This window comes from Mustela lutreola, chromosome 13 (genome assembly GCF_030435805.1).
Source record: "Mustela lutreola isolate mMusLut2 chromosome 13, mMusLut2.pri, whole genome shotgun sequence".
NCBI lineage: Eukaryota > Metazoa > Chordata > Mammalia > Carnivora > Mustelidae > Mustela > Mustela lutreola.
This window is the reverse complement of record NC_081302.1, coordinates 5,504,422-5,519,605: the sequence shown is the minus strand read 5'-3', so window position 1 is coordinate 5,519,605 and position 15,184 is coordinate 5,504,422. Positions and strand designations below refer to the sequence as shown.

The 15,184-nt window shown below is 44.4% G+C and overlaps 1 protein-coding gene across 1 annotated transcript in view; it reads right to left on the bottom strand.

The window, feature by feature from the left end:
* Positions 1-15,184, bottom strand: part of EFNB2 (ephrin B2) — a 43,820-nt gene that overhangs the window by 18,163 nt on the left and 10,473 nt on the right. The window contains exon 2 of the mRNA XM_059144632.1: positions 3,055-3,338. Coding sequence (XP_059000615.1) covers positions 3,055-3,338 — 284 coding nt within the window. The remainder of the gene's footprint in view (positions 1-3,054; positions 3,339-15,184) is intronic.

The window sequence follows — 15,184 nt, the reverse complement described above, 5'->3', positions numbered from 1 at the left end:
ATACTTGCAATTAAAAATTAATATTTACTTCCCAAAATCCAAAGCCTGATGACTATATTCTAAAAATCTGGTAACACTGTAAATCAAATTAAAGGTCTTAGAATTCACAGCAGATTCCATCCATTTCAACTGGAGAAGAGACACACTAACAAGAGATCCTACACAGGATATATTTATCCAACCATAGAATGGTTTGGAACTACAGGCCTCCATCACTGGCCATAAGAAAAACGACAAGAGAGCTTTCTAGAAAAGAAATCAAAATTCAAGAGATAAGGTGACTTTCTCCTTAAGTGCAGGCAAGGGACTCGACCCCAGGTCCCCAGGCGGCTGGCCCATTGTTTCTGGGATCAGTTTCCCTGGGGTGTTACCCAGCACCCGGGCTGACTACTGGCAAACTGGACTGTTCCCATTGGGGGCTAGCATGACCCCACACCGTCACTTCTCTGGTTCCTGCCTGCGGCAAGGAGCCAGCGCATGGGGATGATGATGTTAATACGCATACTCTTAGTGATGAAGGTGCTTAGACAACGAAGATTCGGAGTTGGGATACAGGGTGTCTAGCCGCATCTCCCAAACCCACATTATTAACGGTTTCCAAGTGAGCTGAGGGCCTGAGGTGTTCGAGATACATATGTGAGTCTGAGTGCTCTCCATTATGCCGTCTTGAATTGTCTTCTTTTAAGTCGAGTGTGACTCCGGGGTGTATGGTGAGTGATTGTGCGATGTGGAAATCAGAGACTTCTAAAAATCTTGGAATTCTCGCAGAAGCAATGGAAAGTCAGCATTAACTTTTTAAGCAATTGTAAAACGTGTCCTGCTCGTCTGTCATCTCCTTTCCGGAGAAAGCTGTCTATCTGTGAGTGAGCTCTGCTGGCCGGGGCCGGGCATGAGAAATGAGCTGCTGGCTTTTCCCAGGTACCTATAGTGTCTGCCTATGTCTGTGGCGCGGTGGGATCGCTCAAGGGTCTGGGAAGTGTCTCCCCTGGTTGTTGGCCAGCCTTCAGCCCTGGACACTCACCTGGCCGGCAGCCTTCCAACAGCCTCTCACTGTTTCACACTCTATTTTAAGAAAGATTCTCTTATCCCAGCTACCGTGAGGTTTTACCTAGTAAATCGTCCCTCTGAGGCAAGTTCTCGAGGTCAGGGGAGCTCGGCTACCTGCCACTTAAACTCATGATGAGTTTTTACAGAAAGACAAGGAAGAAATGCTGCCACTGTATCGATTAATATTGGAACCGTAAATTAAGTCCTGCCTCTACATACACACCTGTCACATAATGATGCCTCGTAGTTACGCAGTGCTTGCTCTGTTACACACAAAGGTGATGCACCCCACCTCAGAAGCGTCCCAACACCCCACCTGCACTTGGGGGGATGCACACTGTATGAAGCCATCTTCATGAAGTCATAAATGAAAATAAGAAGATGGAATCTGAGTCTGGGGCTTATCTGCAGGGAAGAGCTGGCTCACACACCTGGGCGGGACACACGGTTCTTGGGATAGATGCTGGGAACCGCAGGCGTCGGGGGGCTCTAGAGCACCACCCGCCCCAAGGCACCATGGGAGCTCTCTCCCACCTGCCCAGGGGGGCACAGCCTTCCTTGGGAATTCATCAGGTCCCTGCACTACCTATCAGTGTCCTTGGCAGATAGTCTTGCTTAAAAGGTCTTTAAAATAAACAAATAAGCAAGCCACTAGGCTTCCGGTATCTTCCTGGGTTTTACCCAATAGCTATCTTCAATTTTCAAAGATTTCTCTACTATTTTGTACACTTTACCATCCCGCCTCCTTGTTTCATCCCTAAGAATGCTTTTATTTTCATTTTATGATAATTATTCCTTTCAATCTATAATTTCCCACTTCCCCTTTCTCTGTGGCACTGACTCTTGCTAAGCCACTCTCTCTGTGTCAAGTTGGCTTCCAAATAGGTTCTGAGGCCCTGGTGTTTCAGGTTTGCCACAATGATGAGATGATTAGACAGCTATGACCATCTTTGTCTTAATAACTCATGTAGTAAAAAACAGGGTATTCTTGAGCACTAAGTAAGTATCCAGTGAATTCCTGACTTTGCCTTCTCAAGAGTGGCCAGAAGGCTGAGAAAGCCATTTCCACCGGATCACCAAGAGATGGTTTGGGATCCCAGGACAGAGCTCTGCACCCCCGAAGAACCGATGCCGGGGTTCATCACGTGCACACTCCTGCCCGGTTATGGGCATAGTTTTACACCAAAGAAAAAGAAAACCTATTTCATGGCTTGAGTGAGAATAATCGCACAGACTGCGCTCGGACAAAACCCTGGGCCTGGAACAACCCTCTCTTTGTGCCCACACATTGCGGGCTCCTAGCAGGCATGTGCTTGGATGCCTGAACCCTCTGCCCTCCGTATCATGAAGGGAGGAGCAACAGCTCAGATATGATCCTAAGGGTATGTAGTACCTGTTTCCTGCAACAATGTGTCATATTATTGCGCAGATGGAAGGAGAAGGTAATTCACTGAACAAACCCTAAATCTGGTTTTAACACATCAGTGTGTAACTCTGTTTTGCCTCTAACCCCCTATCCTTTGACTCTATGGGCTCCACATGGAAAGGGCACCACTACACCACCTTGTTCACCGTTCAATCCCTAGCACTTACACACAGCTTCTGTCATAGAGTAAATACTAAATTACTAAATGCGTGAGTGAACAGATGGACGGATGGACAGATGGATGGGTGAAGAGAAAAGTCATCGCATAAGATTTACCTATGAGATCTCACCAGTGGTCCTTAAAAATGTTTTGTCAGTAGAGATGCTGAGTATATTCATAAATATCCATTTATTTCAATACTATAAAAACTCTAGGAGGTTTTCTCCTCTTTGGGTATTTATATTATCGAATAATATTGGTACAGGGTCCTCATTCAATTAAGGTTTCTTAAAAAAAAATGGACAATTTTCAGCAAAGATTCTCACCAAATTATTCACCACAGAAATAATTTAAAAAATTGATACAGACTTATTTAGCTTATTTTAATTTCTATAAGATAAATGAATAAAATTATACTTACATATAATGTAATAATCTCTGTTCTTCTGAAATTCTAGACCCCAGAGGTTAGGGCTGAACTCTTGAAACTTGATAGTGAATTTTACATCTTGGTCTGGTCTGGCACAGTTGAGAAGAGGGGTATTTTCCTTCTTAATAGTGCATCGGTCTGCCTGGTCTTTATCAACCATATAAACTTTATAATATTCATACTGGCCAACAGTTTTAGAGTCCACTTTGGGGCAAATAATATCCAATTTGTCTCCTATCTGTGGATATAGTACCAGTCCTTGTCCAGGTAGAAATCTAAAAAAGCATAAAAAAAAAAGCCATTGAGTTGATAAAATTAACAATTTTTAACGATAATTACAATTTAGCCAGTGTCAATAATTCCAAAGTACAATTTTATAAATCCATTTATACAATCCATTTTTGGATTGGATTACAATCCAATTTTATACAATCCATTTTTGTATTTGCCAAAAGTATCTTAGTTCAGATCAGCAGGGGATAAATGTATTTAGGAATTAGCCTCTGAAAAAGAAAGAAAAGAAAGAAAGAAAGAGAAAAAAAGAGGAAAGAAAAGAAAGGAAAGGAATGGAAAAGAAGAGAAGAGAAGAGAAAAGAAAAAAGAAAAAAACCCACTCTCTCCTTACTCTATGCAACAGGATCAGTCAACCTCCTGACACTCCTTTCTACCGCCCCCTCGCTTGTAATATTTCAGTGCTCCTTTGTATAACTTCACAATAACTTTTCCTAGGTGGTGAGTCACACCTTCACACCTGTTTGTTATTTTTCTAGCCCTCGGCAGCTTTGGTTTATTGGACGCGCCATAGAAAGATGGCGTCAATTCCGAAGAAGAGTGGGTGCGCTAACACTTTGTTGTCCTGTTAGTTTCCATTTGCTGTTGATGTTAATTAACAGACAAGTTTCATCAAGAATGTTTCAAATTACTTATCGTAATTAGTCAGTCACTGATCAGACAATGGGTTTTTTATTACACCGAACAAAAGAAATGTCTTACAAACCCATAAAAGATAACCAGAAATAACTCCCTGTCCTATTGATTCAGCTGCAAGATGAGAAGTCCTCCCAGGGCGAGGACAGCATCCACTGTCCCTGCTCCACAAACCTTTTTTTTCCTGCCTTGAGATGTATTTGCTCCAATTAATTCTTAGAAACAAATCTTTAGAACTAAGATGACGGATACAATACCCCCTTAATGCTTACAGCTAAAAGCTTCCCTCCTCTCCTTTCTCCTGGTTGCTTGCCATGCTGCTGAAAGATCTTTCCTAATGGGGAGTTTCTCTGAGTAACTGGAACAAGAGCTTTCTAATGAACATCCATCCACAAGTGCGAACACTACCAACACACTCAGAAACCCCATCTAGTCCCTCCCTCGGTCAGCAGCCAAGCCTGCAGGCTCATTAAAATATTAAAGCCCAAGAACAAAGCATCACATCTGAATCCTTCCAATCCAGTCCCTTATTTCATCAGGGAAGCCCACCAGCCATGACAATTAACGGGTCATCATTCACGAAGAGAGAGAGCATGGGAGCTCCTGGAGGATAGGGCACTTTCCTCCCAGACTGAGGAAATGGGTTATGATTTATGCTAATGAATGGTATTAATTTTCTGAAAAGTGCAGGAGGTTGTTATGAACCATCACAGAACATAACAAATTATAGTATAGATTTATATTAAAAACCAATACTCTTTAGGGCAGGAAAAATTCATGCCGCATGGTGGTTTGTCACCTTCTTTGGGAATGTGTCATTTATAATCCCAAAGAAAGTGTGGTTCCCCCCCCCCCTTTTTTCCCCCAAGCTCCTTTAGCAAGGGCATAAGACATTTCATTGACAGACAGAAAGAAGGGAAGGAAAGAAAAGTGAACAAGACACATTTAACAAAGCCTTTCTCAAAATGAACATTTTTTAAATAAGAATGACACATTCCAAACAACCAAGTGTGCACCCTTGAAGGCTATTTCTAAAACTTTTGACAAATGAGGACCACCATTCATGAGAGCCTCTCCGTGACTGTCTTGGCCATTCATACAGTTTTCTGGGGAGATGCTTTGAAAAGTCAACTCCCAGCCCCCACCTCCTGACTGCCCATGTCATCTCCATAGGCCATTCTGTCTTTCTTGCAGGTAAAACACAACTCTGGGTTCTAGGAGAGGATCTGAAGGGCTGAACCAGAGTGTTCATGGATGAATTTCTGTTGTCTTTACTTCTGCCCCTCACAGTGATTCTACGTGTCCTTTGGGTTAGGAAGTGGGGGCAGGTTGCCCGGAGGAGGGTATGAAGGAAGCATGGTGACCATTACGCAGCTCACCTTCCGAACACAATGTTTTCCTCGTGTCTTATTCCTTGACATTATCAGGAAATTTTCATTGCATCCAAGAACCAGAGGCCGATCCCCGCCAGGGGCCCTCCCCACACCGCACATTTTTGATTCTCAGTCTGCTCCTTTGGGAGCCGGCACAGAGCGAGCAGCGTGCAGTAGACTGTGTCAGAAGTGTCCCCAAGCCCCAGCCGAGGTCTGTGGGCCTGTGTCTGCCTCCTCTCAAAGCTCTGGCCTTCACACCCATCCAGTTTTACCCCCGGGCCACTTCTCCAGGGGCTTGCCCAGGCTTTAGAGATCAGGATCCTTGGCAGCCAGAAGGACCCATTTTCTTGTGCATCCAGTCAGTTTCCTTAAGGAAATGCATCAAATGTATCAGACCTGCCAGCCGCATGCAATGGCTGTGCATCTCAGAACTCTCCCACATCACACCCCGTGCGTCTGACGTCTGGCTCACCAAGCTCTTTCTTCATTCAGAATGCTCGCTCGAACCTGTTCCCTTCATGAGAGGGTTGGTTCTTTTTTTTTTTTTTTTTTCCTTCATGCTTAACCAAAAGATCATGGGAATTTCCAGCCAGCCATGTAAGTTACTGCTTATGGCTGTCTCTTCACTCACCAAATCTGAGTTACAGCTTCTGCTGACGGGGCTGAGGTCAAGAACCTCCGGCCCCTGGGCCAGTCAGGCTAGGAGGACCACCATGTTTTAGACTGTATTTTCAGAAGGCACAAATCATGTGAAGAGTGGCAGCTGTCAGTGATGGGGGAGTGACGGATGCGGAGGGTAAGTCATCCGATGGCTTGGCAAAATGAAAGGGGGGAGGAGAAATCTCGAATTTCAATAAGCATATTTGATATGCTCATAAGAAGTAAATCTTGATGAAACCCACTATTCCAAATGCTCCATAAAGTGTCTGTTTACTTTTCAGAATACATTTTGGCAAAGAGCATGGCAAGGGTTTGATCCTTTTCCCTGAAAAAATAATTGTTTCAAGAATTCCTTAAAAAAAGACCCAGCACTTGAGTGCTTTAAAGGTTTACTTAAGCATATGTATACACAGATACACAAGATACATATATAGAAATGTAGATATGCATATCTACATATAACCTGGTTTACATACGATTTACACAGAACATACTGTATATAAAAATATGCAAACACATATTTAAACTGGTTAGCGCACCAGTCGTTCGATTGATGAAATTACAGTTTTCAGCACAGAGTGTAGCTGAGTTGAGAGTCTGAATCAAGAATTTCTTGCCTACATTACTACTGCGCACAGTCAAGCCCCCCCAAACCCCTTTGCTCCTCAAGAACCCTGTTTCTAAGGCAACATGAGAGCAAAAAGAGAGTCAAGCAAGCGTAATGATGAAAGCATCTCTTTTGTGCTCGATGCCCCGAGTGACAGAGGCGTAAGGTGCTCGTGGTCAGGAGCGTGTAGTCCAGCTCCCTGAGGGCAGGCAGAGCCCATGTGTCTGGTTCAATGTTGAATGTCTAAGGGCTGACAGATAGCAAATGCTCATAAATAATGCATTCATTGAGAAAATATGGAAGAACAAATGGAAGGGAAGATATACACAAATTTAAGTCAAATTATGCGCCACAGATTTTGCAGATTTAGGCAAGGAAGAATTCTGCAGACGGGCCCAGCTAATGTTGGGAGGACAGGGGTGCGCTGAGGGCAGAGACGGAATTTCTAGGACGTCATTCCAGGCACGATGGGTATTTCTGAAGAGCAAGGAGCAGTGCAGACAGAGCCTCCGACCCGTTCTCTCTGGAAGGATGTGGGAGTGTGGCAGTCTTCTACGGTGCCTTCCCATTCAAAATGCAGTGCAGTCAGCCCCTCCAGAATCACTAATAACGGACACACAGCTGCTTTTGAGAACTTATTCTCCACGCAGCACCGACAGAGGCCCCTTCCACCACATTATCTTGATTTAATCACTGCACACGTACGTAACATGCAAAACAGATGAAGCCCTGCTGTGCCAAACAGGAGACACGACAGGAAAAGCCCCCTTTCTTTGCACACTTTTCAGTTCTCACTGCATCACATTAGAGCATAAATCTGGTTTTGTGAAATGCAATTTTTTTTCTAAGTTGAGCTTTGCATAGATAAGCCACGAAGTTAAGGAAAACGAAGAGAAAGTGAATGGCCACGCAGGCTTGCAGTCATCCCATGGAGTCTAACTCCATGCCAAGCAGGTGCCTGCTGTGGAGGCTGCTCCACAAGTAGTCCCTTGAGACCACGGCTCACAAAGGCAGCCATCTGGTAACCCAACCTTGTCCCAGGAGGCTGAGAACCCATAGGTGGGGAAGAAACCAGCCAACCATGTAAGATCTGTGTTTTAATTATAGTGCTACGGATGGTCTTCTGACAACATTTTGGAATGTAAGTGACAATGAAACGGGGTGAATTTCTTAATAACACCACTTTCGAGTGGAAAACGATTGTGTCCCATATGTTAAAAGCAAGTCAGTAACCATAGGCTTAAAACATAGACAAAACCCTGTTTTTGAAACTGGGTCCTTTCTATTGGGATTTTATTACCTCAAGATTGCCGAGAGATCTTAGTAAGTCAGACTACACAGTGTAACTATGCCCTGAATATTTTGTAATTGTTAGTAATTCACTTAATCCTGTTCGACCTAGGAAGTATTCAAAACAAGATGACACAAAACAACACCGGGGGAGAATTACGGTGGTGACCACTGGCTAATTTCAGATTTCTAACCTGGCTCTCCACGGCGGAGGTCAAATACAGATTTCTTTCTATGTGATGAAATAACATTGGTCTTCTAACCAAAAGGAGCATAGAATTACATTACATGCCACACAGGTGAGGTTGTTTTTGTGAAACTCTACCCAAACAAAGAGTAGTGATGGGCATCATTTCATAAAGTCTGCTGGTGTGGAATCCCAAACAAAGCCCAAAGAAGGCCTGCAGTGCTTCATGTCCTATAGAGGACAGAAAACAGAGCCAGGCCACTTTCCTTTCTGAGCCGGACTACCAAGGGGCAGAGCAGTCACCCTGTGGCCGTCCTGGGAGAGAAGCCATACCCTTCTCTCCATCAGGAGACCTTGGCTGAGGGCTGCTTCCTGGAAGCCGGTGCTGGGTTCGTGCCGCTCACTGCAGGGCCCCCCAGAATGGTAGTAGAGGGGGCCTGCTGAATACAAACAGGCAACTCCTCTGTTTTCCCCAATGAGTCACTTTCAAGCAGGACAATGGGTGTGAGTGCTCTGGATCAAATACAGAAACAATCTGGAATAAAACAGTTAACCCGCCTGAATTGAAATGATGTGATACCAGAATGTTTTTATCTTCTGATTACCTATCAAATGTAATCCAAGTTTTTTTTTGTTTTTTTAAAGTTATTCACCACACCAGACTCTAACCCTTCCCACAGGGAATGCTCTGAATCAATCTAATAACCTAAATTAGACATTAATATTTAGTAATCTAAATTAGATCTCTAAGAATCTAAATTAGACATTCCAACTTCATATTCATTATTGTAGAAACTATTTATAATACAGTCCTTATGCGACATGATACTCTGTAATGTTTTAATCCACACTAGGAATCCATGCTTTAAAAAACAAAAATAAATAAAAATAAAAACCCCTGCATGATGCATTTAAAGTACAAACCAGCTACTTGGGAGCTCAGGTCACAGCACGCAATTTTCTACAGCAGACCAGAATGTCATGCATGCGACCTGAGGTCTGGGTTCCTTTGTTGACCAGCACCGTGTTACCAGGTCTGGCGGGTGCTTGTGAAATCAGATGGGGGCAGCAGGTGTCCTGTCCACTTCTCACCTGGGCCAGATGATCAGCCTAGGGATCACTGTGCAGGCGGAACTCACAGCTGCACTCCCGACCCCGCCACAAATGGCCCATCTTCTCCCCTACCGGCTCTTGCCTTTGTCCCTGATTGGGACACCTACCCCTTAGGACAAACATTCAATGACTTCTTATGTTTTTCTTCAAAGTTGTCCAAAATGAATCTAGAAGAAAGGGCAACTCGCTGAGGGGCTCCCTTGATGCTGACAGAGTCTGTGAAAATACATACGAAAAACAGGCGGCCTGGTTCCCCTGAGGGAAGGACCATACGGGGGTAAAGACAGAAAGACATGCCAGACCACCGGCTATACCACAGTGACTCGGTAAGCGGCACCGAGCGCGAAGTACCACGCGCACAGAGAATAACAGAGATGAGAAGAAGACACAGACAGGAATGGCCCATGTCTTTGTCTAAACAAACAGCCGGGGCAGGTAAACCCCCTCTAACCAGACGCCATGGCAGCGCTCCCACGTGAAAAGTGTCCATTGAGGTCCGGAGCCATTCCCATTTACTAGTTCCGTAAACCCTCTTTCAGTGTCTGGTATTTCCACCTGAGAACAGGCCCCGGGGCTCTGTAACAGGGCCAGGACCACCGCAAACCCAGCCGCTATGTAACCTTGGGGGACCGGGGACCCTCACGGGATATTGCACTTCTGGAGAACCCTGCTGAGCAAAATACGATTTGTAAACAACACAGATGCTACTTTTTTCATGGGGATTTTAATCTTTCCGTTCTTCTCAAAGTTCCATTGGAGTAAATGATTATTGCAAGTACGTGGCTAATTTCAACTGAAAACAAGCACAGAGACACAATGTGTGGTAGGATTCTACTGGTTTGGCTGACGACACAGAAAACATACACAGATGATCAAACGTGGAGCCGTTACCTGCGACTGCGTTCAGATACTGGATGGTGACGGACCCAGGGCGATTTCTAGCTTTCTGTGTTTTTCAGAATTTTGTACCATAAACATTAAATGCTTTTGTGATCACACGGAACATTCTTTTCAGTGTACGGCTTCAAACAACAAACGTTATCATGTTCTTGAGCCATCTTTCCTAATTCTGATTTTAAAATCAGCATTTAAAACTTGTAGACATTTAAACTTTTTTTATGTATTTCCTTAGAAAGTAACTAAATACAGTTATTGTGGTTGGAACTGTAGCCTATGTAACAAATCAGCAGTCGAGTCCACCAAACCCTAGTAATTAACGTACGATCAGTTGATCCAAATAAATGAAAACTACGAGATGGATACAGTTTAGGCTTAATCACTGCACTGGAAAATTCTGGAAGTTGGCTAACGTTTTAGGGGACCTGAATGCCAACCCTAGCAGTTGGCACCAAAAATCATTGTCCTTTCACAGGATAGGTTTCTTTGCAAGCCAGAGCTCTATACTAAGTACACTTGGAGTTTACTATATTTTGGAAAACATGTACTCTTCCCACAAAATGCTTCTATTTCATTTTAATTAAATCTCAAGGGCTACAGAGAAAAGGAGCAGTCCGTTTGTAAATTAGTCCAAAATTCTGAAGGAGGAGCACGTGGCAGCTAATTGGGCTTTCTGGTCACCTCCTGACAAAAGACACAGGTTGCTCTGGGTAAGCCCAGACCCGTGACCCAGAACCACACCGTGCACTGGGGGCCTTCCACGTCTCTACGGGGCAAGAAGAGCATTAACACAGAAGCCCCAAGATTCCTTTCAGAAACACCCTGTGCCCCAAGGAATAGAAATAAGTCCAGAAGCTGGACTTCAGCAGGACTTATGTGAATTTCATAACTAAGCAGGAATCTCCGCTTGTATCACTTCCGTGGAATGCTACGTTGCTGCCACAGCTTAATAAGATCGTCCGTCTCTCAGCAGCCCAAACAGAAGAGTTTGTTCCAAAGGGAATAAATAAAAAGCAGGGCCCACAATAGACATAGGCAATATCAACCCTGAGCAATATTTGGAGAAAGTTTCCTTCTTGTGGATAGCACTTTACTGCCCTCTTTTGCACTTCCCCATCAGAACAAGATTCTGCACAAGCCTTCTCTGAAACCAGAGAGAGAATGGGGCAAAGCTACAGGGTGTCAGCTTCATACAGAATTAGGTCACCAGATACCACTGCTTGGAGTAGCAAGTAATTACCTTAGAACTTGAAGCCAGTGTACCACTACCTTCTCAGTGGCTTTAAACCTCCAAGAAATAAGGTAGTAATTGGAGGCTTTAATTGACATTTTCTGCTTTAATTCAAAGGTGTATGGGTGCTGGAACAATCGCTGATTTTCACAGGTGCCCCTTTTTTCCACACTTTCCTCAAACAAATAACATCAGCAACATGAACCTGATTTATTCAAGGAAAAGAAAAGGGGCATAAAAGCAGGCTATACAATCCAGGACCATTAAAGTGTTATAAATCTGAGAGCTAGGGGGTGGGCGGGGGCGGTACGTTTCAAGCTTCACGCCAATGACAAGCAAAATCTTTTCCAGAAAGATGAGAAGCACAGAAACGCAAAATGCACTGTAAGCCGATGGGTGCGCAAACCAGTTCAGCAACTTTTCAAGGTGAGGTGCGACCATGTTTGTGACTCTTCGTCTGTGCGCACACTTGGAAAACGTTGTAAACTTCAGTCTAGAGGATAGTTTTATTAGTAGAATTCTAATCTGCAGAGCCAGAAGCCACACTCTGGCCGATGACCTCGACTTGCATCTGACAGTCTGTGTGTAGCTGGGGAGCACACTCGTATTTAAACTTAATCCATTTCCGTGTTATTCTGCAATTACTGTATGAGTCAAAATAATATTAAGTTTCACAGCCTGTGATGCTGCACAATTGAATGAAAACGGACTCCTTTTGATGTTAATCTTGTGTTTTATTTGTGACATAATCCTCAAACAGTGGTGGCTGAAGAAAGTTTTATTTTAAAACACTCAAAGGTAATATCCTGTAGTTTAAATTTTCATTGAGGAAAATAACACAAGTTATTTAAGTTTTATCTGTTCCACTGAAATACAAACTTCCAGTTCACAGGAGAGCCTAGAGCCAAGCTGAGGTTGCAACAAGGGTGTCCATACCCGGGTCACGATGAGCACCGAGCCTGGTATAGAACCGATGAGTCGCTATGTCGTACACCCGAAACCAATGACGCCACTAAGTTAACTACACTAGAATTAAAATAAAAAACTTAATTAAAAAAGAGAAGCGATCTGCACATTCACAAGTCAGAGACTTATGGTGTGTGACGCAGAGACAGCACCATTTTCTTTGCGTGGGTTCCAAGAGTCTAGTCCATCTCGGCTGTGGAATTAAAAACGAAAAGCAGCCACCCACCTCAAAACAAAGCATAGAGGTTTTTATTTATGAAACTGATCTAAATTAAACACCCCCTTTCCCCCTCAAAACTTTCCCAAAAAGTGAAGTTTGTAGCCAGATAAGGCCGAACTGGGGAGCTGAAAGCGTAAGGCAGGGGCACCGGGAGGCCCAGTGGGAAACAAGAGGGGAGTGAGTCACTCCGGCCAGCTCCGTCTGTCCTGCCGGCTCATCCACGCCAGCCCCATTATCGAAACAGGGATTTCATAACCCGCGGAGGCAAGAGACGCTGCAAGCTTCTTTCCCAACTGTGATTTGTTTGCACCTGTACGGTCTTGTCCAAACCGTGCTTTTAGCAAGAGTCTGTAAAGGAAGGTGGAACTCTTGTTATTTACAGGTGAGGCAGGGAGAGAAAAGTGGCTTTCATATAGGAAGAAACTGAAGGGGCACTTCCAGCGGGCTGTCCCCTCGCCATCCCAGGTAGACGCCTGCAGATCCACTTGCTCACGTGCCTGAGTGGGACGTCACAGAGCTGAAAGGTGCATGTAACTCACCAAGGGAGGGGGCTGGCTGCAAAGCAATGGAGCGGAGCTCTCCATGCACAGCCATGTCACAATCTAGTTTGGGCGTCTCTTCTTCTACTGAGCCTTCCCATTCCTTTCGTTCCTATCATCACCCTTTTTTTTTAATGCCAAAGAATCTCGCCCATTTAGAAAAACAATCCACCCATGTTTTATGGGTGAACAAAACCTCTCCCCTTTGGTGAGGAAAGCAACACCAAGAGAAAGAGGCACACTAAAGGGGTCCAGTTCCTGCTCCTCAAGTGGGACTGGGACCCTGGGACAGAGCCTGCTGTATTCCCTGCTGAACTCCAAGCCCTCCATCCCCTGCCTTGCACAGAACTGGTGCTCCCTGGGTGTCGGTGTCATTACAGAATGAACACTTTGATAAGGACAGTTGAAGAAGAGGCAGAACTTTTAGTTCTCCTCTTGATGTAAGAACAGACTCTCCCTGCCAACGGAGCACAAGCCTGCCAACATAAGTTACAAGGCTGTGCAATCATTTTACAACCACCACCTAAATGCCTGCCTCCTGCACACTTCCTTCTTCCCAGGCTTGGGAGCAGGGTCAGGGACAAGTCTGCTCTGGGCCTGTAACAAGAAACATTTTCCTGCACCTCTTGTGGCTTTGGGGCAGCCCAGGGAGTAGGAGAGAGGAGAGGGAAAGAAATCAGGTCTGCCCTGCTGACATCACAAAGACTCAAGCCTGACTTGCTGGAGACTTACACACAGATCCCCCAAAGTGTCTAAGAAAAGTGCGTGGGGTGCCCTGTACCTGAGGACAGTTACATATAGTTCCCGCTCGGTCACCACAAGCAGTCTGGATAGAGGCTCACCAGGACACAAACATGTGCAGAAATGAAATACTCCTAAGTTATTCAAACAGGCAGCTACTAAATTAAATGGAAGGAAGACCTGGCTGAGACCTCCAGCTCGCTGCTTGGTCAACAGGGAAGCGGACACTCAGTCCCAGGAAGAGGCAAGCGGAGAGGCACATTCTGGAGGCCAGAGGACCTCAGGCTGCCCGGCTTCCTCAAACAAACTGCTCCAAACTTGCAGAACATCAAAAGCCAGATGGGATATACTGAATGAATCCACAGGCAAGAAGCCAGAAGCCCAGTTTGCTGTAGAAATAGGCCTGGACTTGATTTGAGTCTTCTCAGCTCTGACAAGCTGGAAGCTGGCACGGATCCCAAAATCCAAAATAAAATGGCATTTAATTGTGACTAGACTCTAAAAAAGATGTCATACTATCTCCTTAGCTTGACACACGCTCAGCACCTAACCAAATGCAACTCTCTTCTAAAATCTGACCTCTTTCTCTCCCAGAGAAACCATCAAATATTTAAACACTTAAAAGGAAAATGTGAATGGTCAAAGGAATAATTCTCACTAAATGCATGAATATTATATACTTTTATAACTATCTAGTTCCCGTTGGGTAGAACCTTGTTATCAAAGATTCAAAGAACCCATCGAGAATAGCATATCCATCATTAGAAAGGTTATAAATAATGACTGACAAGGAACAAATTATACCTCAAACTTTTTTCTTTTTAACCCACCTTGTATGCATGGTTTTCCGTGAATGTATGTATGCTTAATTTAGTTATTCGATTTCCAGTTACTCCATGCCATAGCATAAGAGAGAGAGGCAGAGCATTAACAGGACGGGTTCCAGAACCAGAGTAATCAGGTTCAAATGCGGACCGTACCACTTATTCACTATAGGACTTCGGGCAAGTTAATTAATGTGCGTTCGTTTCCCCACTGATATTACAGGAATCATAAAAGTACCCCTCTCAGATGGTTACTATGAAGACTGAATGAGTCAGTATTTCTTGAACTGTTAGAGTAGCATCTGGCATTCAGTAAATGCTCCCTAAGTGTTGTTAAATAAACTGTGTCCAGCAGGTGAGTTAGTTTTTAAATAAGAAATAACATGTAACATTAACACAAGTGATGCTACTCTGCCCATCCCCCGCACACTGCAGTCATGTTTCTGTTCAACAACACGGTCTCCTCCTGTACCCAGTACTAGGCCACACAAAGTGGACTCAGCCCAGGCTCTCCTCAGTCCATGGGGGATAAGCTGTTTTCTCTGA